The sequence below is a fragment of the Heterodontus francisci genome, chromosome 10, assembly GCF_036365525.1.
Source record: "Heterodontus francisci isolate sHetFra1 chromosome 10, sHetFra1.hap1, whole genome shotgun sequence".
Taxonomy (NCBI): Eukaryota; Metazoa; Chordata; class Chondrichthyes; order Heterodontiformes; family Heterodontidae; genus Heterodontus; species Heterodontus francisci.
In genome coordinates, this window is record NC_090380.1 from 79702824 (window position 1) to 79730216 (window position 27393).

Sequence of the window (27393 nt, forward strand, 5' to 3'; positions counted from 1 at the left end):
TGTCATCCTGCCGCCACGTCTCTGTAATGGCTATCAGATCGTACTTATTTATTTCTATTGTGCTATCAGTTCATCTGCTTTGTTTCAAATACTACATGCATTCAGCTACAGAGCCTCTAGTTTTGTCCTTTTATTATTTTTGTAACCTCTAGACTTTGTCACCGTCATGTACTTTTTTTTTTCATAATATGCGGTTTGCCTTTAAAGCTTGTAAAGGATCAGTATTGCTTTCAGAACCAGCAAGCCTTAGGAGTTATAGGAAGGTGCTTTTCCGTTGCCTTAGAAACAGCTATTTGGAGACTGCGATTGAAAGGGTTCATTCTCATTACCATAGATATAACCACTGGAAGTGAACCTGATGAGATACATTTTTACAATTCAGTTTTGAACTGAGTTAGTCAGACAGTTTGTTCTAACACGGACTGACACAGAGGACACAGCTATGATGAGCACACCTGAAAAGAGCTCTCAATCATTTAAACTGAAGTGTTAGTTATTTATTACTACCTCTCAAAATTCTAAACAAAAAAGTCAAGCCAAAACAGAGATCTCTGGTAATTTAAATTGAAGGAAGGGAAGTTAGACTGCGACAATCTTTTATCCCTCAAAAAACTCTAAAGTCAGATCGATTCTGTTGAAAGTGTTTGCAAGTCGATAATTGTTGAAATTTGCTGGAGAAGGAAAGCAACATCCTGTGAGGACTTCGAGCAACATTGGACTGTAAATTTGCAAGGACTCTAATTTTTTCTATTTTAAATGTTGTTTCTATCTTCATAGTGTTTAAGAATTTAGTTCTTCTAATTAAAGAGTTTATTTGTTGATTTAAAGACACATGGTTGGTTAGCCTCATTTGGGGGTTCATAGATGGGCCGACGGGATTGAATTAACAGTGCGTTGGTCCCACTACAATCAGAATCATATATTTTGATTGGGGGCTTTGACAGGAGCGGTCGGTCGTAACAACTTATCTGATCTACTCTTAGATTTGTACTCTCTCTCTCTCCCCCCTTTCTGTCACAGTCTGTTATCATTTCCCATACTAATACCCTTCTCTCTTGCCTTTTTTTTAATATAGAGATACAGCACTGAAACAGGCCCCTTCGGCCCACCGAGTCTGTGCCGACCATCAACCACCCATTTATACTAATCCTACACTAATCCCATATTCCTACCACATCTCCACCTGTCTCTATATTTCCCTACCACCTACTTATACTAGGGGCAATTCATAATGGCCAATTTACCTACCAACCTGCAAGTCATTTGGCTTGTGGGAGGAAACCGGAGCACCCCGGAGAAAACCCACGCAGACACAGGGAGAATTTGCAAACTCCACACAGGCAGTACCCAGAATTGAACACGGGTCGCTGGAGCTGAGGCTGCGGTGCTAACCACTGCTCTACTCTTTGATTTACCACATCTTCCCAAATTTGATCCCTTGCCCCCACTATTTAGTTTAAAACCCTGTCTACTTCCCTAGTTATGCGACTCACTAGAACACTGGTCCCAGTACAGTTCAGGTGAAGAACAGTAGTTATGGTTAAACTCCATTAATTCAATCAGTACAACTTATCTTTGCATAATACACCATAAAGAACATGTCACATTCCTTATCAGTGGGTTGCTTACTTCATTTAAACAACTACCAACTGTCCAAAATTTTAACCTCCTGGTCTTAGCTAAAGGCCTCAGAGCTTTCTCTCTAAAACCTGACTGACAGGCCTTTGTGTTTCATCACCCTCTGTTCACAGCCAATAAGGGACCAAAGACTTTCCAACAATGGATGCAAGGTGTTCTAACTGCTAACAGGTTAGCAAATTGCTTATTATTTACAGCCTGTGGGAAAACATTAAAGCTAGCAAGTTCGTATCTTAAGTACATATCGTCAGGGCCGGCCTTTCTCCCATTTTATGTCAATACACTGCTTTTAAAAAGCATTTGAAGACAACACTTTATTTTCCTCAAAACCTTTCTGCAGAAAAATGGTCAAAAAGACCTCAAAATGTGGCAGACTTATTTTGGGGAATCCCTTGAATTTCAGTTGCTCAATCTTTTGAACATTTTTAACCAAGGTATACAGATTTTTCGTTGCATTAACCACAACTAATCTGAACACATAACATGCACAACAGTTAAAAGGAATATTCCTGGTAGGCAAAGGAATGCTAAAGTTTGTCAGCCTTGGTTGGTATCAAGGTAAATTAAATTATCTCAAATCATCAGTGTCGGAGAGGTGGGAGAAGAAAACCTAAAAAATGAGTGACTTCAGGAGTGAAAATGTAAAGCGTTGTCACAAGCGAAGAATCAAATTAAAATTGAATTTTGTAGCTAATCCCATATGGACTAAGATTTGACCTTACTCCATATAGGATTCCTCTCTCTCCTCAGATGCTGTGTTCCCAATTCCCACTAGTGTCAATATTCGTAATATTGCAGTTTCCTGAGATTCTTGTTTTAAACCCAGGTTAAACAGTCTCTCACCTTGTTGCCCCTGTGGCGTTTGTGAGATGATGAACTGCGTCGGCTGCAGGCTGGTGGTGATTGGGTGACCTGGCTGCACCAGAACAAATTGCTGCAGATTCAAGTTCTGTTGCTGTAACTGTTGTAACTGTTGCAGATCCTGCCAAACGAAATGATAATCAGTACAATGTATGCAGAAATTTTGCATATTAAGTTTAAAAAATTATCTAGCTAATTGACTTGTAGAATATTTGTTCATAGGATGGTGAGCCACCTTCTTGAACCACAGCAGTCCATTTGGTGTAGGCACTCGCATAGTGCTGTTAGAGATGGAGTTCCAGTGACAATGAAGAAACAGTGGTACACTTCCAGTGTGGGACCTGAAAGGAAATTTGCAGAGGGTGGTGTTCCCATGTGCCTGCTGCCCTTGCCCTTCTTGGTGGCAGAGTCAGAAGCTTGGGAAGTGCTGTTGAAGCGGTCTTGGTGAGTTGCAGAATTTTGTAAATAGTCCACAGCATGCTAGCGATGGAGGAAGTGAATGTTTTAAGGTGATGAATGGGGTGTCAATCAAGGGGACAGCTTTGTCCTAGATGGTTTCAAGCTTCTTGAGTGTTGTTGGAGCTGCATTCATCTGGGCAAGTGAAGAGTATTACTTTCCTGTCTTGTGCCTTGTTGATGGAGGACAGTTTTTGGGAAGTCATGAGGCAGGTGAGTCACTTGCTGCAGAACACCCAACCTCTGACTTGCTCTTGTAGCCACAATATTATGCAGCTTGTCCACTTAAGTTTCTAGTAAATGTTGCCCCTAGGATATTGATTGTGCAGGATTCAGCGATGGTAATGCCATTGAATGTCATGGGCAGATGGTTAGATTCTCTCTTCTTGGAGATGGTCATTGCCTGGCATTTGTGTGGCACAAATGTTACTTGCACTTATCAGCACAAGCCTGAATCATGTCCAGGTTCTGCTGCATATGTGCAAAGACTGCCTCATTGTCTAAGGAGTTGCGAATGGTACTGAACACTTTGCAATCAATGAACATCCCCACTTCTGACCTTAGGATTGAAGGAAGATCATTGATGAAACAGCTGAAGATGGTTGGGCCTAGGACACTGCCTTGAGGAACTCCTGCAGTGATGTCCTGGTGCTGCGATGATTGGCCTCTGACAGCCACAACCATCTTCCTTTTTGCTTGGCATGACTTCAACCAGTGGCAAGTTTTCCCCCTGATTTCCACTGACTTCAGTTTTCCTTGGGCTCCTTGAAGCCACATGTGGTCAAATGGTGCCTCGATGTCATGGGCACTAAATTACACTAAAACAGGTACTTCAAAAATAGAACAAAAATATGTTTTGGGTGATCCTTAAAGGTAGCGGGACAGGTCAATAAGATGGTTAAGACGACATATGACATGCTTTCCTTTGTTTGCAAAGGAATACAATATAAAAAGCAGGGAGATTATGCGAGAACTGTATACAACACTAATTAGACCATAGCTTGAGTACTGTGAATAGTTCTGGTCACATTACAGGAAACATGTGACTGCACTGGAGAGGGTGCAGAGATTTATGGAGGATGTTTCCAGGACTGAAAATCTTTAGCTATGAGGAAAGATTGGATAGGCTGTGATTGTTTCCTTGGAACAGAGGAGGTTGAGGGGGTGACAATTGAAATGCATAAAATTATGAGGGGCCTAGATAATGTAAATAGGGATGATCTATTTATCTTAGCAGAGCGGTCAAAAACTAGGGGTGGGGGGGATAGATTTAAAATAATTAGTAGAAGGATTAGAGGAGAGGTGAGAGAACCATTTTTCACCCAGAGGGTGGTAGGAACCTGAAACTCACTGCCTGAAAGAGTGGTAAAGGCAGTAATTCTCACCACCACCGATGTCTAACTGAAGAGCCGTGATCTGCAGGCTAAAGACCTAGTGCAGGAAGGTGGGATTAGGCTGGGTAGCTCTTTGCTGACTAGCATGGATACGATGGGCTGAATGGCCTCCTTGGGTATCATAAATTTTCTATTATTCTATGACTACAAACCAAGAAATAAAATCTTGTTCTGGACAGTCAAGTTGTACAGAAGGACCAAGAATCTCCTTCTAAATTCATTTTTAACATTCCAATACCTGGCTAGTTTCCAAAATGATTATTTGTAGTAGCAAGCTGGTTCTGAAATGAGACATTTACATACTAGTCAGTAGAATACACTGATTCCAAATCCTTGCTAAAACAAGTGGTAGGAAAGTGCCTGACTTCAGGTCCTTGGAAACTGCTTAGATACCATAAAGTCTAATTTCACTGATGGAATTGTCACTGCAAGAATTTTTTTTTTATTGGGACGTCTTTAATCCTGAATAATAGCCATCTTCCTTTGAAAGAGAATATAATCCAGGGTAACAACAATTATTTCAGCCCCCTTCTAGCTATACCATAGGAAGGTTAAAAAAGATCTCAAGTTTCACGTTAAACTTAAAAACCTAATCATGGACATCTGGTCTAAACAGAGTGGTATTACAGGGAACTGTTTTAGTTTGAGATATTTATTGTTTTGAGTAATAGTACTTCACTTAACTTAGTGTCTGTCAACTACTTAATCTGTTTGCTTTTTCCTTATATCGGTTAATCTTAATCAACTTGTATCATAATTTTTAGCCGGAGATCTCTGGCCCACAGTGCTCTTTGTCCACCAAATGAGAGATCTAGAATATATGGTGGTATCTCACACTGTGCGCATAAAAACAACAATCATTCTTTACTAGGTGTATAAAAGGGATTTGATAGGGTAGATACACAAAAAAAATTGAAATTATATTAAGAAAAAGAGGGTGATTAGGATCAATGTGGGTCCCTCAAAAACTGATAATGTAAATAAGGACATGTTGAATAATTACTTTGCATCAGAACTTACAACAGAGGAAGAGGTTCATACAGCAGACATTTCAAGGAAACTGTTCAATAAGGAAACTGTTCAATCAGGAACAGGTTCTCACCAAAATTAACAAAAGCAAAATAACAGTAATGAAGAAAATAATGGCACTACAAAGTGACAAATCCCCAGAACCAGATGATTTCCATTCAGGGTTTTAAATGAGATAGGTGCGAATATTGCAGATGCCCCAACTATGATCATCTAAAGTTCTTTCGATTAGGGAACCGTTCTTTAAGATTGGAAAATTGTGCATGTCATTCTGCTGTTTCAGAAAGGTAAGAAAGGGAAACTAGGGAATTATAAACCAGTTAGCCTAATATGTGTTGTCGGGGAAATTAGTTGAGTCTATAAATTCAGGATAGGGTGACTGAACACATTGAAAATATTCACCTCAGCAGAGAGAGCCAGCAAGGATTTGCAAAGGGTAGCATATGCCTGACGAACCCGATTGATTTTATGTTGAAGAGATGACTGAGGTAGTGTACAGGGGAATGTCTATGGATGTAAGTAATATCAACTTCCAGAAGTCCCCCATAAGAGACTGGTAGCTAAAGTTGAAACTCATGGAATTGAAGGCAAATTATTGACTTGGTTAAGAAATTGGCTGAGTGGAAGGACAGTAGGGATAATGCGCAGGTACTCTGGCCGGATGTGACTGGTGGCTTCCCTTAAGCATCTGTGTTCGGGACTCAATTATTCACCATATTTATCAATGGCTTAGATGATGGGATAGAAAGCCATATATCCAAATTTTCCAATGACACCAAGTAAGTGGCATCACAAACAATGCAGATTGAAGCATAAAATTGTAAATATACATTGTTAGATTGAGTGAATGGGCAAATCTGTAGCAAATGGATTTCAATGTAGGCAAATGTGAGGTCATCCAATTAAAAAAGGACAGAACAGGATACTTTCTAAATGCTGATAAGTGAGAAACAGGGACGTCCAAAGAGATTTGGGAGTCCAGGTGCACAGATCATTAAAATATCCTGAACAGGTACAGAAAATAATCAAAAAGGCAAATGGAATGTTGGCCTTTACATCTGGAGAATTAGAATGCAAAGGGGGGGGGCGGTAGAAGTCATGTTTCAGCTATACAAAGCCCTAGTTAGACCACACCTGGAGTACTGTGAGCAGTTCTGCACACCACACCTTAGGAAACATATACTGGCCCCTTCAGACAGTGCAGCATAAATATACCAAAATGCTACGTGGACTCCAAAAGTTAAATAACATGATGATATTACACAAACTAGGGTGTATTCACTGGAATTTAGAAGGTTAAGGGATGATTTGTTTGAAGTTTACAAGATACAAGGGAACAAATAGTTTCTCTCTATCTACCCCATTTCCGCTGGTTGGGAAGTCTAGGGCTAGGGAGCCCAGTCTAAAAATTAGAGCCAGACCCATCAGGAGTGAAGCTAGGAAACACTTCTACGCACAAAGGGTGGTAGAGGTTTGGAACTTTCTTGCGCAAATGGTAACTGATGCTAAATCAATTATTAATTTTAAGTGTCAGATATATCTTTGTTAACCAAAGGTATTAAGGGATATGGAGCAAAGGTGGATATATGGAGTTAGGCCACAGATCAGCCATGATCTCACTGAATGGTGATATAGTCTCAAGGGGCTAAATGACCTACTTCCATTCCTATTCAGAGCAACTATTTCCTCCGGTGGGGTATTCCAGAAAAAAAGGGACATAATCTTAATATCAGAACTAGGGTCAGTTAGGAATTAAAAATGGGAGACAGAAAGATGCACAGAAAAGCAGCCAATATTTAACTTTACTAAACTTTTTAAAAATCCATTTCTTACCTTTGATGAGCCTTTAACAGCTAAAAATAACCATCAGCCAGGCATTATGTAAGCAGAATGAAAAACTAAGTAATTCCATTTGTTTACAGTGTCACAGCCCTGTGTTTTTTTTTCTCTCCCTGGAAATATTGCGGTGCGCCTTTAAGATTGTAAAAAGATCAGTGCACCTTTAAGAACTCTCCGGAGGCAGTGAGCCAGAGTGCATTCTGGTTGCCAACAGCCACAGAGAGAGAGAAAGGACACAAGATTCAATGCTGCAGTTTGACTTTTGAAAACTAGCTCTCTGAGACAAATTAAACTGAAGAAAAGCTGTGTTATTTCTCTCTCAAAATTCTACAAAGCTTCAAGCTGAATTAATTCCATAAAAAAAGAAAAGTTTTTTCACAACAAATTATTGATATCTGCTGTGGGCATCGCTGAAAAAAAGAGTTTAATACTACAACAGCCGAACTGTTGAACCCCGATCTTTGGAAGGACGTTCTGTTTTCATCAGATCTTGGAAGACCGCAAGTGAACTTTGACTGTGTTGTATTGGAAGACCATTCGTCAGGAATATAATTTGCAAAGACTTTTTTTTGTCCATTTTTTTGGTCAGCTAATTTAAAACCGAGTATATGTATGCGAATGCGAGAGATAGCTTTTTAAATAAGAAGTTATAAGGTCTTTAGATATTGGTTTATCTTAGTAGTGTTTAAGATTTGAGTTTTTTTTTAAATAGTTAATTTGTTGATATCTAAAGATACCTGGTTTAGTTCGCTTCATTCGGGGGTTACTAGATTGTTCAATTTGGCTGCTTTTTTCTTCGATTTGGAAAGCTTAAAGAAATATGATGCAATCTGTGGAGCGACAGGACTGAATTGACAGTGCGTTGCTCCCACATTGATCAGAATCATATGGATTGATTGGGGGTTTTGTCCTGAGCGGTTGTAACAACAGACAAATTGTCTGAACGTACAGACCCTGTTAACTAATAATGAATTTTTAAGTGCAGATAAGCAATTTTTCCCCCATTGGTATCTGTCTCAGAAATGCCATGTTGTTGACAATTGCAACATTTAGAATAGTTTCTGCCAGCCAAACTGAGCAGAACTCATTTTTTCACTCCAGTTTCATTTTAAAAAAAAAAATGCTACATCATACAAGTGGTACTCTTTTAATACTTTCTCTATAATCACCAAGAGGTTCCTAATACATCAAGGGTGGGGAACACATGGATGATTTAGCTCCTGTGTACTTTATATGCACCCAGTCATTTTGAATTGGGTCATATAATAACTGTCCGTTTAAACTTTAATTTTTGTTAAATTTACCATAGTTAGAAGTAAACTAATTATTCGACACCATCACTCCAACAAATAGAATACCTGTAATTCTAGCTAATGTAACTTATTGGTCTTGAAAATTTCAATCACCAGAGCAGTAACATAGCCAGGTGAACCACTAAATTGATTGCTAATGGTTTCAAATGTATCCCTTCCAAAAAGAGAATCTTTCCATCCTATCAACATCAAGGAGAAATAAAGCAAATCCATGCTTACTTGTATCTGGATTGGTTGAGTGATGGGTATTTGTGCCATAGGAGTTGCTGCTGTGGCAGAGATGGTAGCTCCTGTGGTATTATGCTGCTGATTTGCTGAGTGCTGGACTGCAGCAGCCAGCAGCTGGGCCTGTGCTTGCTGGAGTAACAACTGTTGCTGCGCTGTTGTCAACGTTAGCTGTAGAATCAAAAGAAAACAGACACAATTTAAGTCAGATAAATGCAGTGTATTTTTTTCTACAGTAGTTATTTTCATGTTGTTAATTTAATTCTGAGGTGCAATACAAGTCATTTGTTGGCTCTTTAACATGCTATACTGCACAATACTGTAGAAACGATCTCAATTGCAATAATGACTGTAAAATAAGGGGGGGGAGTTGACAGCAAGCTGTCGGCATTTACCGCCATCACCCTCTGAAACTGATTGCAACTTCAGGATTTAGCACAAATGCAGATTAATCTGAAGTTGCAGACTGCCACAGGCTGCAGTTTGAGTCGCCCCCTGGAGCCAGCAAGCGGAGAGATCATTAATATGGCGAGAATTTCCCCTTTTCCACTCTCACATTGCTATGAGAAACCCCATAAAAAGTTACACCTGATTCAATTTGGTGTAACTGGGTTTTTAATGGTGATCTGAGTGATAAATATTGCTGAACAATAGATCTAGCCCTGAAAAAATAACTTTATACTTGTGGAGTGTTGTTAAATGTCTCTATGGGCGGCACAGTGGCGCAGTGGTTAGCACTGCAGCTTCACAGCTGCAGGGACCCGGGTTCAATTCTGGGTACTGCCTGTGTGGAGTTTGCAAGTTCTCCCTGTGTCTGCGTGGGTTTTCTCCGGGTGCTCCAGTTTCCTCCCACAAGCCAAAAGACTTGCAGGTTGGTAGGTAAATTGGCCATTATAAATTGTCACTAGTATAGGTAGGTGGTAGGGAAATAGAGACAGGTGGGGATGTTTGGTAGGAACATGGGATTAGTGTAGGATTAGTATAAATGGGTTGTTGATGGTCGGCACAGACTCGGTGGGCCGAAGGGCCTGTTTCAGTGCTGTATCTCTAATCTAATCTAATAATGAGTAATTACTAGATATTTTCAACTAAACTTTTTAAAATAGCTTTTTAAAAAAAATTGTCATGATATTTCAGCTCTACCTTCACCGCATTCGTATGTCCCATTTATTTTGGTCTAGGTTAAATTTTTACAAAAGTGATCTGATTTGAGGGCTTCTCATTTTCTGGTTGGCAGTTTGATAGAATTCTTTAATGTAATTGATTGCTTAGACAAGTGGTGACATCATTGCAGCTCCCACTGGTAATCCCAATTAAACAACGCTACAATCAACTGTACATCAAGAGAGTTTATGCTCGCGTCACAGAGATCACTAGATCTCTCAGCGAGACCATCTTTGAATTCCTTGCTTTTATCACTGACTGAAAAATCCAGGCCTATATCTTCTCATTGCTGACAAATCCTAAATTATACACATTCTATTTTTAAAAAAGCATTAAAATTTCAAAAAAAGAGAACAAATGCTAATATAAAATAGCAACAAGTTAAAATGATTATTCAGGCTAAAACAACTTCAGTTTGAAAATTCAGCTTCATGGAAATATTCTGATCTGAGAGTAGGATAGTGGCAGACTTCAAGAGGACAGTTTTTTTATTCATTCTTGGGATGTGAGCATTGCTAGCAAGGCCAGCATTTACTGCCCATCTTTAATTGCCCTCGAGCGGGTGGTGATGAGCTGCCTACAACTGAGTGGCTTTCTACAGAGGGCAGTTAAGAGTCAACTACATTGCTGTGGGTCTGGAGTCACATGTAGGCCAGATCAGGCAAGGATGGCAGATCCCCCCCCCCCACCTGTGAAGGATATTAGTGAACCAGATGGGTTTTTACAACAATCCAGTAGTTTCACGATCATTATTCCATATTTAATTAATTGAATTTAAATTCCCCCAGCTGCCATGGTGGGATTTGAACTCATGTCCCCGGAGCATTAATCCAGGCCTCTGGATTACTAGCCCAGTAACATTACCACTATCTTATTGTCCCCCAGGAGGCTAGTGGAATGGGCAGACACGTGGCGGATGAAATTTAATGCAGAGAAATGTGCAGTCATTCATTTTGGTAAGAAGAACAAGGAGAAGCAACATAAAATAAAGAGTACAATTCTAAAGAGGGTGCAGGAACAGAGAGGCAGGTTGGTATATGTACACAAATCGTTGAATATGGCAGGGTAAGTTGAGAAAGTGGTTAAAAAGACGTAAGGCATGAAACCATAATAAGAAATAGGAGTAGACCATATGGCCCCTCAAGCCTGCTCTGTCATTCAATATGATCTTCTGCCTCAACTCCACTTTTTTTGCCCACTTCATATCACTCGATTTCCTGAGATCAAAAGTCTATCTATCCCAGATATCTTTAACATACTCTACGATGGAGCATCCACAACTCTGAGGTAGACAATTTCAAAGATTCACAACCCTCTGAGTTGAAGAAATTTCTCTGCATCTCAGTCCTAAATGATCAATCCCTTATCCTGAGACTACTATCCCCATGTTCTAGATTCCCCAGCCAGGGGAAAACAACCTCTTCGTGTCTACTCTGTCAAACCCCTTCAGAATCTTATCAGTTTCAAAGAGATCACCTCATTCTTCTAAACACCAGAGAGTATAGGCCCAATGTACTCAGCCTTTCATTATAGGTCAACCCTCTCATCCCAGGGACCAAGCTAGTGAACCTTGGCTGTACTGCCTCTAAGGCAAGCAAATCCTTCCTTGGATATGGAGACCAAAACTGCACATAGTACTCCAGGTGTGGTCTCAGTAAAGCCCTATACAATTGTAGCAATACTTCTTTGTTCTTGTAATCCAGTCCCCCTTGTAATAAAGGCCAACATGCCATCTGTCTTCCGAATTCAATACGATCATGGCTGATCTTAGGCTTCAACTCCACTTTAACTCTCAGCTGGTCTTTACAATATTGTCATACTTGTGGGTAAAGCCACAACACCAATTAACCCTTTGAAAATTACATTTATAGTTTACCTTTCTGTCCTTCAGAAGCTGAGCCACTTGCTCTGTTTTATTTCATACAGCCTCCCTTTTTATATAGCACAACTCGAGCCTGTTCTGTCATTTAATAAGATCACAGCTGACTCTCAATCTCAACTCCTGACCCCGATATCCCTGGATTCCCTTTGAGTCCAAAAGTCTATTATCTCAGCTTTCAATATACTCAATGAATGAGCATCTATAGAGCTCCAGGATAGAGAATTCCAAAGATTCAGAACCCTCTGAGTGAAGAAATTTCTCATTTCAGTCCCCAATGATCGACCACCTATCCTGTGACTGTGCCTCTGGTTCTAGATTCTCCCAGCCAGGGAAAAACAGCCTCTCCCCATCTACCCTGTCAAGTCTCCAAGAATCTTACATGTTTCAATCAGATCAACCCTCATTCTTTGGAAGCCCAAAGCGTATAGGCCTATTCTACTCAATCTCTCCTCATAGAACACCCTCTCATCCCAGGAATCAATCTAGTTAACCTTCACTGCATCCTTTCTAAGGGAAATATATGCTCCTTAACCAAAACTGCACAAACTACTCTAGGTGTGGTCTCACCAAAGCCCTGTACAATTGCAGCAAGACTTTCTTACTCTTGTACTCCAAACTCCTGGCAATAAAAGCCAACATACCATTTGTCTTCCTAATTGCTTGCTGTATCTGCATGTTAACTTTGGGTTTCCAGTACAAGGACACAAAATCCCTCTGATTACCAACATTTAATAGCTTCTCGCCATTTAAAAAATATTCTGTTTATCTATTCTTTCTACCAAAGTGAATAACCTTGCATTTCCCCATAGTATACTCCATCTGCCATCCTATTGTCCACTCACTTAACCTATCTATATTTCTTTGCAGACTCAGTGTCCTCCTCACAGCCTACTTTCCCACTTGGATACATTACATTTGGTCCCCTCATTTAAGTCATTAATATAGAATGTCAACAGCTGAGGCCCCAGTACCGATCCTTGGAGCACCCCACTAGTAACAGCCTGTAACCTGAAAAGGACTTGCTAAGTCCTACAAAAGCAAAATACTGCAGATGCTGGAAATCTGAAACAAAAACAGAAAATGCTGGAAGTACTCAGCAGGTCAGGCAGCATCTGTAGAGAACGAGTGTTAACACTTCAGGTCTGTGTGAACTTTCATCAGAACTGGTAAAAGTTAGAAATGTAAAAGGTTTTAAGCAAGTGAAGTGGTGGGGTGGGGGGAGGGGGGGGGATGAGGAAAGAACAAAAGGGTATAATAGGGTAAAGAGCAGGAGAGATTAAATAAAAAAAAGGTTTCATGATAAAAGCCAAAGCAGGTCGTAATGGGACAAGTGAATAAACAAAAGATATGTCTGGATGGGGTGTAAATAACAGGATAGCAGCCGTCCAAACACAAAGTAAAGGGATTAAGAAACAAGGGGTGGGGGGAAGAAAAAGAACCAGCAAAAAAAAAATCAAAAAAGAAAAAAATGGGAGCAGAGGTTATGATCTACAAGTATTGAACTCAGTGTTGAGTCTGGGAGGCTGTATAGTGCCCAGTCGAAAGATGTGGTGCTGTTCCTCGAGCTTGTGTTGATCTTCATTGGAACACTATGGCTGGCCAAGGACAGAAAGGTCAGAGCGGGAACTGAAATGACAAGCGACAGGAAGCTCAGGAATGAGCTTGCAGACTGAACAGAGCTGTTCTGCAAAGCGGTCACCCAGTCTGCGTTTAGTCACCCCCATGTAGAGGAGACCACATTGTGAGCAACAAATATAGTACACCAAATTGAAAGCAGCACAAGAAAATTGCTATTTCACTTGGAAGGAGTGTTTAGGGCCTTGGAGGTTGAGAAGGGAGGAGGCAACATCTGCCCTTTTACATCTCCTGCGCTTGCATGGAAAGGTGCCATAGGAGAGAGTGTTGGGGATGTCGCAGAGGAAACAGTCCCTTTGGAATGCTGAAAGGGGAGGGGAAGGGGAGATGTGTTTGGTGGTGGCATCACGCTGGAGGTGGCGGAAATGGTGGAGGATGATCCGTTGAATATGGAGACTGGTGGGGTGGAAAGTGAGAACAAGGGAAACAGCATCATGGTTCTGGCAGGGAGGGGAAGGGGTGAGAGCAGAAATGCGTGAAATAGATCAGACACAGTTGAGGGCCCTGTCAATCACGGTGGGGGGGGGTTGTTATTCCTTGGTTTATTCCTACTCTGTTTTCTATCCTTTAATCAATTCTCTAGCCATGCTAATATATTAGTCCTAACCCCTTGAGCCCTTATCTTGTGCAACAGCCTTTCCAGTGGCACTTTTCAAATGCCTTTTGAAAATCCACATATACGACATCCACTGCTTCCCTTTCATCTACCCTGCTAATTCCATCCTCAAGAAACACTAAGATTTGTCAAACATGATTTCTATTTCATAAAACTATATTGACTCTGCCTAATCATATGATTTTCAAAGTGGCCTGCTACCGCTTGCTCAATATTGGATTCCAGCATTTTCCTGACGACTGTTGTCAGGCTAACTGGCCTATAGTTTCTCGTTTTCTCTCTCTCCTTTCTTGAATAGTGGAGTTACAGTTGCTATCTTCCAATCTGCTGGGACCATTCGAGAAATCGAGGGAATTTTGGAAGATCGCAACCAATGCACCCAATATCTCTGCACCTACCTCTTTTAGAACCTGAGGATGTAGGTTGTCAAGTCCAGAGTATTTGTTAGCTTTCAGTCTCATTAATTTCAGTTCTGATGAAAGGTCACAGACCTGAAACAATAACTCTGCTTTTCTCTCCACAGATGCTGCCTGACCTGCTGAGTATTTCCAGCACTTACAGTTTTTATTTCAGATGACCCTACTGTTTGGTTATCTGAAAGCTTCTTTGGGAAGTTAGAAGACCCAAAGGATGTGTTTAACAGGTCTTCATTGGTCAAGTCTCAGCAAGTTGACCCAATATTAAAAAGGTTAGCAGAGACTGCCCAAACCAAAGCTGAAGCAGAGGGAGTCCCAGAGTGCTACTATTTAAAGAATGAGATGCTGATGAGGAAGTGGAAACCTCCTCACAGACCTGTGGATGAACAGTAGACAGTGTTTCACCAGATAGTGGTGCCGCTAAGGTACCGTAACGAAATACTAAGAACAGCAGACGACCTTCCAATGGCTGGGCATGTTGCTATACGAAAAACCCAAGCCCACATAAGACAGCATTTTAACTGGCCAAAACTCCACTTCGTGGAGTGGAGGAGTTCTGTAAAACTTACCACATGTGCTAGGTTGTGGGGAAGCCCCAACCTGCAATAAAGCCTGCACCGCTAATTCCCATACCGGCTTTTGGGCAGAGTGCTGGTGGATTGTGTGGGAACCCTGCTGAAAACAAACGGGGTTACCAATATCTTCTGACCATTATGGATGTGGCTACCCGATTCCCAGAGGCCATTCTCCTAAGAACCATTTCTGCCAAGGTAGTAGTGGAGGGGCTAACCCAATATGGGGTGCCTGTCGAAATCCAGTCGGATCAGGGCACGGATTTCATGTCTGGTATCTTTCAAAAAGTCATGGGTAATATGGGCATAACCCAGCTAAAGTCCTCAGCCTACCACCCAGAGTCACAAGGGGCTTTGGAACGGTACCACCAGACCCTAAAAACAATGATCAGGGCATCCTGCTACGAGTACCCCCATGACCGGACAAAGGGCTGGGATTTCTCCTATTTGCAACCAGGAACTCACCCAATGAGTCCAGCAACTTTAGTCACTTTGAATTAGTTTATGGACATGAAGCGAGAGGTCCTCTTAAACTAATTAAGGAGAGGTTTTTGGGACACAGGGATGAGCCTTCCACGTTAGACGACATCTCCAAGTTCCCAGAGCAGCTCACGAGAGCCCTTGCAGTGGCTCAGGAGCACCTAAAAACCTCCCAGACAGCTATGAGAAAGCAAGCAGGTAAACATGCCAAGGCTAGAACATTTCAGCCTGGAGACATGTGCTAGACCTACTCCAAACACAAGGTAAACCCCTGAAAGCACGATTCAGAGGCCCCTATAGAGTAGTGAAGAGAAGTGGCAGGGAGAACTATTTAATTGACACTAAAATAAAAGCAAAATACTGCAGATGCTGGAAATCTGAAATAGAAACGAGAAATGCTGGAACCACTCAGCAGGTCTGGCAGCATCTGTGGAAAGAGAAGCAGAGTTAAGGTTTCGGGTCAGTGACCGAAACGTTAACTCTGCTTCTCTTTCCACAGATGCTGCAAGACCTGTTGAGTGGTTCCAGCATTTCTCGTTTTTATTTAATTGACACTCCAGACTGCAGGAAAAAACAAAGGCTGTGCCATATGAACATGTTAAAACAATATCACCGCCAGAGAGGGAACAACTAAGCCCAGGTCTGTCAGGCAGTTAGGACAGAGGAGGACAAAAAGGACAGTGAGGACGAGCTAGAGGAGGGCCTGAAGGGTTCCCAATTCGAAGCCCCTACTGTCCGGTTAGTCAACGTTGAAATGTTAGGAAAATTAAGACCCTGTACTCATCTATGTAAACGCTGAACAAAGAGAAGCCCTAATAAGACTGCTCACAGCATCTAACGAAATCTACAGGGACACACCAAGGTGTACAACCCTAACCCTACACGATAAGGATGTAGGAGAGACCCCTCCCATAAAACAGAATCCCTATCGCCTAAATCCGAGGAAACTGACCCAGGTTCGGGGGGAAATTTGGTATATGCTGGAAAATAAGCTGATTGAGCCCAGCCAGAGCGGCTGGAGTGCCCCAACTGTGCTCACGCCTAATCCCGGATAAAAAAAATAAATTAAACCAGAGCCTAGCTATGGCAGAGAGTTTGAGAAGTTAGTGTTTGAGAATGAAGGTGTGCACACAGTTTCCTTTTTTAACCTACAACCTTATAATGAAATATTCCTGTCGTCACATTTCATTCCGCTTGGTGGCGAGGTGTCAAGAAAACATGCTTGGCTAAACGAGGATTTTTATGTCATTGGTTGGAAACCTACATTAAACTTTTAAAAAGAAAAGTTGGAATCCTACACTTAACTTTAAAAAATTGGCAGCTAAGGTGGCCACCACAATTTGCATTGAAATACCTCACATTCCAGATCATCAAAGTGGCCATGCATGTCTAAAAAGCTCCCATCCAGGACAATGGCTTGAACAGTTGAGTAAATTATCCAAGATCACTCTCATTAGCAGGACATTCAAAGCCATCTTGGAGCATTCACGAGTGGACACGTACCCCCAAGGGGTAAACATTGAAACAATACAACCCGAGATATTTCGGATTCTTAGACTTTGGACCTCATTAAAAAAGGCATGCTGAACCATGTAATAGTTGCCCCAGGCTGTGTGACCTTGAGGATTTTTTTTGTTACACAAAGCAGACAAGTTGAGAGCTAACCAGTGCAAGACCCCAGTGAGGCTGGCTGTCTCTCTCTCCCTCCCCAGGTAACATCACAAATTTCCAAATCTGTCTGCATCTGCGGATCATCCAAGTCTACCATTGCTACAGACAGAAACCCCAGGGAAGAAAGCCACCTACATCACAGTCTCCAGGAAAACCCTGAAAAAGGTGGACCAGCTGCAAGTGTACTTCTACCAGCCAAAGACTTCAGAACCATAAATTCAGCCAGAAGACAACTTAAGTACCAGACCCTACAGACTGTATATTATTTTTATTTGTTTTGGACTCCTAACCCAACCAAACTATTCTTCATCACTCTGTAACCTGTGTGTGTGTGTGGGCACGAGAGAGCGTGAGTGAAAGAGAAAGCTGGAGCGTAGTTTTATCATTTTACTTCAGGTTTAGATGTTTAGGTACAATAAAACTAACCTCTTTTCTTTATAAACTCAAGAAAACCTGTCCGATTGGTTCTTTTATGATCATAGCAAATAAAGAGTTAAACACTCACTGAATTAGTAAACACATCCACTGTTTAAAAAGGAATAAACCCTGTTGCGTTCAAACAAGGAGAAGGACAAGAGGGGAGCCTCTCGACCCCTCCTTGCCTGATCATAACAATATCCTTCATGAGGTGTGGTGCCCAGAACTGCTCACAGTACCCCAGGTGCGGTCGAACCAGGGCTGTGCATAGCTGAAGCATGACTTCTACCCCTTTGTATTCTAGTCCTCCAGATACAAAAACCAGCATTCCATTAGCCTTTGAGTATTCGATTATTAGTTCACAATGCTGTTTAACCCTCTTCCAACACCTCAACAGGGGAGTATATCCCCTCCTAATGCTGTCATAACAGCCATGTAGCCTGCAGCTGTGTCCCCACCTTCGCCACGCCTGCACCCCCCCACCCACACCTTCAAACTCTCTCATCTAGTTTACACCCAATTCTATTTCTGACTTTGAAACAAGAGCCCTCCCTGGCCCCAGCACTGCAAGCATTGGTCAACTGGATCCGACCCCAACACCACCTTCTGGTGTAATAATCCTGAGTTTTATTCTCCCTCTATTGGCTTGGCCATGTGAGCCGCATGGAAGATGGCAGGATCCCCAAAGACACATTGTACAGCGAGCTCGCCACTGGTATCAGACCCACCGGCCGTCCATGTCTCCGCTTTAAAGACGTCTGCAAACGCGACATGAAATCGTGTGACATTGATCACAAGTCGTGGGAGTCAGTTGCCAGCGTTCGCCAGAGCTGGTGGGCAGCCATAAAGACAGGGCTAAAATGTGGCGAGTCGAAGAGACTTAGTAGTTGGCAGGAAAAAAGACAGAGGCGCAAGGGGAGAGCCAACTGTGCAACAGCCCCAACAAACAAATTTCTCTGCAGCACCTGTGAAAGAGCCTGTCACTCTAGAATTAACCTTTATAGCCACTCCAGGCGCTGCTTCACAAACCACTGACCACCTCCAGGCGTGTATCCATTGTCTCTCGAGATAAGGAGGCCCAAAAGAAAAAGAAAAGAAAATTTTCAACCCCATACTAATTTCATCATGTTCAGCTGCTGCCAAACAAAATTGGGAAACCTGTATTTAAATTTCAATGTGCACAAAATGTATTTGCCATCTTACAATTGATAACTACATAAGTTATAGGGATGCTTCCAAAACCGGTGAGTAAAATGATGCTCGGGAAGCACAGAGGGCTACTCTTAAAAATTATTTGGACACCTTTAGGGAGAAAATCTGCCGTCCTTACCTGGTCGGGCCTACATGTGACTCCAGGCCCACAGCAATGTGGTTGACTCTTAACTGCCCTCTGAAGTGGCCTAGCAAGCCACTCCGTTGTCAAGGGCAATTGGGGATGGGAAACAAATGCTGGCCTTGCCAGCAATGCCCATGTCCCATGAAAAAATTAAAAAAAAAACATTGTTTAGGCCAGAGCTGGAGCACTACACAATTCTGCAGTTCATTATAGGTTCGGTGAAACAAAAATCACTAGACTACCAGGAATAAGGAATTATTGCTGTGAAGAAATGCTCAACAAATTGTGTTTAGCAGAGCAGAAAGTGTAATGGGTGGACCATTTAATAGCCATTTTCAAAATTATATGCAAAATTTTGAGAAGACAAGTGAAACATTGTTTCTACTGATTGGCCAATTGCTAATAGAGACATGAAATTAACATTGCTACTGCAAGAATGACAATGTTAGAATAACTTTAGGATAACTTTACCACAACTGACTATTGAGTAACGCCTCTAAACACCATTTAAAATGGAAATGAAATACATTTGAAGGAGAGAAAAAGTTAGGGATGTAGGATTACAGTAGACAGCCTGCAAACATAATGGGCCAAATGACCTCATGTACTGTAATTTCTATAATTCAGCTTTTTCTTTAACTTCAGATAAAATTTGCTATGGGCAAGTTAAATGGCAATGCTGACATTCATCTAAAATAATGTTCTGTAAATGACAAAATTCTTCGTAGGTTTTGAGGCAAAGATGAATTAATTTTATAAAAGCAAAATACTGCGGATGCTGGAAACCTGAAATAAAAACAAGAAATGCTGGAAATACTCAGCAGGTCTGGCAGCATCTGCGGAGACAGAAGCAGAGTTAATGTTTCAGGTCAGTGACCCTTCTTCAGAACTGGCAAATATTAGAAATGTAAAAAGGTTATAAGCAAGTAAAGCGGGGGTGGGGCAAGAGATAACAAAGGAGGTGGTGTAGGTCACAGAATAGCTGACCAGAAGGTCGTGGAGCAAAGGCAAACAATATGTTAATGGTGTGTTAATATGAATTAATTTTATTCCCTATAAAACTCATTATAGATTAGAACTAGGTAACTTGACTTTTCTATATATCTTAAATTCAAATTTGATTGAAAATGGTTCCCACATACCCCAGTGATCTGCCCTCCAGCAAGCATAAGCTGAGTCTGCGGAAGGGTGGTCTGTAAAGATGGCTGCAGCAATGGTTGGTTTGTTGTTTGCTGGGACGATGAATCCCCCGATTCTTCACTTTTTACCTTAAAACATCAAAACAAACTGATTAATCACTATTTTACTAAGGCACCTTTAAAAACAAAAACCTGATTGTGTTAGTACAGCAGCACACTAAACATCCAGCTTAATGCAACTGGAAATTCGGCACTATTATTTTTAAATGCAGCACTGACCAGTTAATATTGCTAAGCAGTGTGTACACTGCATATAAACAGTTTCAATCACCACTTCTCCTCAAAATCCCTCAACACCAAAGATCCTCTTCTGACAAAAAGGCAAGAGTAGTGTAGTGTACTGTAGTGTTCAAATATTACTAAATGATTTGCCATTATGCAGTACTAAAGCAATTTATACTTTTATCTTGAATTTTACCTAGAGAGAATGAAATATGAATATGTACCTCAAAAATTGATTGGGAGGTGGAACTGTAGGTGGAAACAAGTGCAACAGGATACATTATTAGTCCGGGTAGCCAAACAAAATAGTTTCTGAAAGGGTCTTAAAACAGGTGAAGGAGGTGCAGAGATTAAAAGGAGGGTATGTCAGTCAATGAGAACAGGAGTAATGGGCAAGCAATCTTGCTGCAGGATAGGGTAATGCACAGAAGTGTCATGGATGAGCAGGAGCCAAGAATGGGTAGAAGATGGGAGGCTGGCCAAGATAACATTTGGAATAGTCAAGTCTGGAAGGGACAACAGCATCAATTTCAACAGTACGTTGGCTGAGGACATCCCTCCAATTAGGTTTCTTCCCCGCCACAGTACAGAAACAGCTCTTACCAAAGTCACAAATGACATCTTACGTGACTGTGACATAGGTAAACTATCCCTACTCGTCCTGTCTGCAGCCTTTATCATTGTTGACCATACCATCCTCCTCCAATGTCTCTCCACTGTCATCCAGTTGAGTAGGACTGTATTCACCTGGTTCCATTCTTATCTATCTAATTATAGCCAAACGTTTCTCCTGCAATGGCTTCTCTTCCCGTTCCCACAACCATTACCTCTGATGTCCCCGAAGGATCTATCTTTGGCTCCTTCTATTTCCCATCTACATGCTGCTCCTCAGTGACATTGCCCGAAAGCACAGCATTAGTTTTCATAGCTACGCCGACGGCACCCAGCTCTATCCTCAGCACCACCTCTCTGGACTTTTCCATTGTTGCAAAATCATCAGACTGCTTATCCAACATCCAGTTCTGGATGTGCAGAAATTTCCTCCAATTAAAGGTAGGAAGACGGAAGCCATTGTCTTCGGACCCGCTCCAAACTTCACTCCCTAGCTACCGATTCCATCACTCTTCCCGACAACAGTCCGATACTAAACCAGTCTGTTTACCATCTTTGTGTGATATCTGACCACGAGGTGAGCTTCTGACCATATAACTCCACCATCATGAAGACCGCCTCATCTAATGCTGGCCTCTTGAGCATTCTAGATTTTAATTGCTCCACTGCTGGTGGCTGTGCCTTCAGCTGCCGAGGTCATAAGCTCTGGAATTCGCTCCCTAAAGCTCTCTCCCTCAACCTCTCTCTCTTCCTTAAAACCTACCTCTTTGACCAAGCTTTTAGCCATCTGCCCCAGCATCACCTTATGTAGCTTAGTCTAATTTTGCTTTATAATGCTCCTGTCAAGTGCCATATACAAGTTGTTGTTACTGTTGACTGAAAATGCCCAAGAGGTGGAAATAGGTAGTCTTTGCGATGGAGAAAATACGGGGTTAGAAGTTCAGCTTGGAGTTGAATAGGACACGGAGGTTGGAGACAGCAGCTAGGCAGAGAGAATGGTATCGAAGGTATGGAGTTTGTGGCAAGGCCAAAGTTGATGGCTTTGGTCTTCCCAATGTTTGACCACGGAAAACTGCAACAAATGTAAGACTAGATGCTTGGAAAGACACCTGACAACAGAGGCAGTGGAGGGTTGAGGGAGGTGGTGGAGAGGTAGACAAGAAACAGAAGGGATAGATCCTTGGGAGACTCAAAGTAAAACTGCAGGGCATGAAGAGAAATCAGTGCTGGAGGTGCTCTTGTTATTATTAAACAAGTGAGAGTGGGACCAAACAAGGAAAGTACCATCAATCTGGAAATCGGAGGATGGTATGGCTGACTGTTTGAAAGACTGTAGAAATGTCAAGTAGGGATAGTGTACCATGGTTACGGTCACAATGATGGTCATGTGTAACTCTGATTAGGGCAGTTTTGGTTCTATAGCAGGCGTGGAAGCCAAGTTGAAGAGATGGGCATGGATTTGGAAGGCAACTACAAGTCCAAGGGAACTTCGAGATTGGACTGCCGTTCGCAAGGATAGAGGGGTCAAAGGTGAATTTTTGAAAGGGACTGATCAAGGCAGAGGGAACAGTACCCAAGGAGGAACTGTTTATAATGCCAGCTAGCATACTGGCCAAAAAGGCAAATTGGCAGTTTAGTTAGACTGGGGTCAGGAGAAAAAGATGGATCACGTGGAGAGAATGAGCTTGGAGATGGTACAGGGAAAGATGGGGGAATAGCAAGACATGCAGGAAGGGGATGGATGGGGGCAGTGGGAGCCTGGGGAGAGATATACCTGGGTGGGAAAGGGAAGGAAGACAACAGCTGAAATGGATGTTCTCAGGTCAGTGACAAAATAAATCCCATGAGCTCCTCATAATTGTTGTTGGAAGTGAGTGTGGAGGAGAAGGGAAAAGCATCTGTAAAGCAGGTTCAAAGTGAAGAAAAATCACAGGTTATCTTTGTTCTACATGATGATCCTGCATGGTTTTGGCAGACAGGGAGGCATGATGTCAAGTACACGGTCCAGCCAGATGTGGTGATGGATGACAAAGCCTATTGTCCTCCGTCATGTGTTTCTTTGTCTTATCTTAAGCAATGCAATGAGGTACGCAGATCCCAGTTCCTTGAAGATAGTCTAGAAGGTTTATTAATGCTAAACTGGTATATACACAATACAGAGCAAACTATATACAGAACCTTTGTCCTGGGTATTACAGTGCAAAGTGACTACGGCTTCTGGTCACATGGCTACATCCTGGTACTTAACTCATTAGCATACTGAGTTCTTCAAGGGACATCGCTCAAAGCGATCATACAACATTCCCTTTCTTTCCAAAGATAAATCTTGTACTTTACAAGTAAAAACACAAAGTTGGATAATACAGGGATAGAGATTATAAAATTTACAAGTATAAAGATAGGGATTGTGAAATTTACGAGTGCAGAAGCTTAAGAGTCCATATATTGTTTCAGTGGTTTGACAACTTTTCTAGATCTTATTACGGTATAACCTTCTGGGGATGTGGATTTCACCCTTGGCTGTTTTTGGTTTGTAGACATGTTGTCAATGTGTTGGTTGTTGGCTTGTTGTTTTGTCACTGCACGTTGGTCATGCACCATCTTCATTCTCCCTTGTTTTTTGAGCAGTGACTCTTGCATCTCGGAGAATTTGCGTTTCAGCTGTTGCTGTTTTTTCTGAAGTTGCTCCCTCTCTGCATTCAGTTTCTGTTGCTCTGCCTTCAGCCTGCTAACATATCCTGTTACTTTTCTCTGGACGACCACTTTTGAGGCCTTGTCATTCTTGGAAAGTTCCGGCACCTCATCTCGAAGAGCCAACAGACAATGCTTCAATTCATTCCTCCTCTGCCTCTCTGGGACAGCGTGTGTACTTTGCCTCTCCTCATCCTCTGTGTCTGAAGGTCTGGGGCTCAAGATCGAGAACTTGTTGGCAGAGGAGTACTTGGCCTCATAGATCGTTTTGGTCCTCGCGGTTCTCTAGAGACCAGAGGTGAGGGCGCAACATAGTTGTGCTTTTGATGGATTTCCAGACTGCACCCTTTGATGCTGGCCAGAGTCTGCGAGCAGGGATCCAGTCCTTGGAGATTTTCCCTTGGCACTGCTCCCCACTATCAGCCTTTGTTTCTCAACGGTTACAACCTGAATCTCTTCTTCTGAGTCACTGGAGCACAAAGCAACACTGCCTGTTGATAAAGAACTTCCATCATTTGAATTTGGATCCTTATTCCCTTGGTGTGGCATCTGAGAAGGGGGCGATACTCTCCAAACCAGAACCATGGAGATCCTGGAAGAACTGCGACTCAATCTCAGACATCAGGGGGCTGGATACAGGGTGTGCATCCTCTCTGAAGTGCAGTACGGCATCGCCTTTGAAATCTCCTATGTCGTCGAACCTCTCCGGGTACATTTGTTTCAAGTCCTGGACTGATCCAATGCAGGTACCCTTGGTCTCTTCTGCTGTAATGGGTACCTTGGTGATCTTTTGGATAATCATGATGTTGAGATCCTTACACGCTGGTAGTCCTACCATTGCTGGTCCGCTTGTGTCTATCAGGTAAAATATTTGTGGTTTCCATGCTGACTTGCCATAGCTGCATTGCATGGTTAGTGTCACTGCAAGGGATGGGGACCAATTGTATGCAGTAACTTTGCAGTTGTCGGTTGTATCATTAGTTTCCAAATGATCCCAGTAATATCCTTCAGGATTCGGACTGGTAGGATATTTGCTCTAGCTCGGGTGTCAATCTTAGTCCTGAGTGTGTGTTTGCCAACTTTCTTTGGGCACATGATATTAATAGTGGCAAAAGGTTCCAGTTGCTTGACTTCTTCAACACAATCTGTCAGGTTTACAACGTGAAATGCCTGCTCGTCTTCTGGCTGAGAATCGCTCCACTGAATCTTGTCTCAGGTCTATTTCGCAGTGGACTTCACGTATCGGCTTACATTTACTCAGGTCTCTGGTGCTCTCCTTGCTGCTACGCCTGCCTTCTATTTGTTTGTGTCTTATTGTGAATTCTGGCTCGTCTTTGGAGCCAGATTTCCTGCACGCCTTGCACAGATCTTGAAATGCAGGATAACTTCATGGTGAGTGGGACAAACCACACAGCTTGCTTGCTTTGTGTGACCTGTTACCGTGCTGATACGGTCAGTTGCACCTAGTGCTTGCAGTCGCTGTTGTCCAGCTACAATGGCTTTGTATTTCCTGCCATCTTCTAGCAGTGCATCAATGCTGTGACCTTTCTTCCCCCCCCCACCCCCCCCCCCCCCCACCCCTCCCAAAGAGGTATTTCTGAAATACTTCAATAGGTATTGAGACAGTCACCAGCTCCACTATTCGCACAGACAGCGGTTTCTGAAAAATCACATTCGGTGCCCTTACTACGGCATCTACTGATGAATTGATCTACTGATTCCTGTGGCTGTTGCCAGTAGGACATTAATTCCAGGTGATGAATTCTAAAATTCATTCTTACCCAAAGCTGATCGTCTAGCACTTTCCATATCTTGTGGGATCTTTCTGGTCCCCTTCAGATAAGCCAGAGGTATCGATTCTATATAATCCTTCATTTCTAACTGCTATCGGCATTTTCACAGCCTGCTTCTCTGGTTCTGCAACCGCTTGGTCTATGACGCATAATTGTATCCTTTGTTTAAAAAGTTTGAACTCTAATACGGTATCAATGGCCTTCCAGTTCATGCTGGGAAATTTGACATCCATCCTTGGGCTATTCTTTTGCTTTCTGCTCTGTATTTAACTTTGTTCTGCTCGGTGTGTGCCTTTAGCATTGTACTTATTATGGCTTTCCTATTTGTGGCTTAAAAGTTGCTTTAAAATTTGTTCTACGAACTCTGCGCTGTTCCCCCTTGAAGAACTTCCTTTTTTTCCTAAGCTAGCTGCTTTGATGAAGTGTCACAGGTTCTCTTTTAAGCCTTCGCTTTTATGTGTATATAGCCGTGCAATAGGCGGTTCAAGGATTTTCCTTTGCTTTTTTTTTGCTAGAGTTTATTTATCTTTTTCACACTTGACTGGTTTAATAATTTTTTCAGCCTGAATGCTTTAATGGTGACTTGGGGGTTTCTGCACTTTTTTCCACTATCAGACTTTTTTTTCTACAGTTCGCCTGCTTTTCAGGGTTTTCCCATTTTTTTCTCTTGCTTATAGAACCTTTAGAAAATGAGTTTTTAAAAAAACTCTTCAAAGGCTTTTTTTAAAAACTGGGATTGCTTGATCGTTGGCACAAAGACTCACCCGATCGCTTGCTTTCCAGCCACGCTTCCATTCTATGGAGAGTTGCTCAGACTTCGAAGGTATGTAGCTTTCTTTCACTCTTTTCAGAAACTTGTTTTAAAGTTTCTTGACTTGTTGCTTCAAAATTTTCTCTTATTTTCTGTATTGCTTTTCAACCTTGTTTGCTGTTTTACCCGTGGTCTTCAAGCTTATATCTTGTCTTTTCACCACTCCTGCCACCATGTCATGTATTTCTTTGTGTTATCTTAAGCAACACAATGAGGTATGTGGATTCCAGTTTCTTGAAGATCTTTAGAAGGTTTATTCACAGCTAAATTAGTATATACAACACAGAGCAAACTATATACAGAGCCTTTGTCCAGAGTGTTACAGTGCAAAGTGACTCTGGCTTCTAGTCACATGGTTACATCCTGGCACTTAGCTCATTAGCATACTGAATTCTTAAAGGGACATCACTCTTAAAGCAATCATACAACATCCTCCAGTCTGTACGCCTCAGACTTGAGGGGGTGAAGATTACATGACAAGTAGTCTTTCAGCATCTGTTGCATTCAACCATTGCTTCAAAACTTATTTAATTGTGTCTAGACCCATAAATCCCAGTCAAAATTCCTGACATCTGACACAATTTAGTCACAGCAATTTGGGGGAAAAAGGTTTCTGGGGAAGGATTCTTAGTCCCCAATGGCAGCAAGCACAGAGGCAGGCAGGTGTAAAAATTTCTGCCACCAGCTGGCGTGCCAGTTTGCTGGCTCTATCCTGCACCCAAGCCATCTTCCCAGAGACAGGATTTTGGGGGAGAGGGGGGGCTGACAGGGGCAGCAGGGCTATTCGCCCACAAGCAGCGGGTAGCCAATTAACGGGATTTAAAGGCTAATTAAGGCCTATTGCGGGGTGCATGGGTGCTCAGATAAAGGTAGCACTCTCGTACTTTCAGTCAGCTGCATTCTATTTGTAGGATGGACTGGAACGACTGGCCCTCATCTGCACCCAACTCTCACTGCTGGCTCCAAGTGCCACACCGTCTCAGCTGACGGGCAAAACGTAGTGAGGGGAGAAATGATGAACATGACACCATCTGGGCGGATGTGTTTCTTGATAAAGATAACAGCCAGGGCTGAAGGATTGCGAGCAAACAGAGGCACCACAGACATGGTCTTTGCACTCA

General features: G+C 42.2%; 1 protein-coding gene across 6 annotated transcripts in view; it reads right to left on the minus strand.

The window, feature by feature from the left end:
• pou2f1b (POU class 2 homeobox 1b) overlaps positions 1–27393 on the minus strand; it is a 301199-nt gene that overhangs the window by 122969 nt on the left and 150837 nt on the right. For all 6 annotated transcript variants that reach the window (XM_068040849.1, XM_068040855.1, XM_068040850.1 and 3 more), the window contains 3 exons: positions 20087–20212; positions 8750–8926; positions 2482–2620 (listed from right to left, as the gene is read on the minus strand). In XM_068040849.1, the coding sequence (XP_067896950.1) occupies positions 2482–2620; positions 8750–8926; positions 20087–20212 (442 nt within the window). The remainder of the gene's footprint in view (positions 1–2481; positions 2621–8749; positions 8927–20086; positions 20213–27393) is intronic.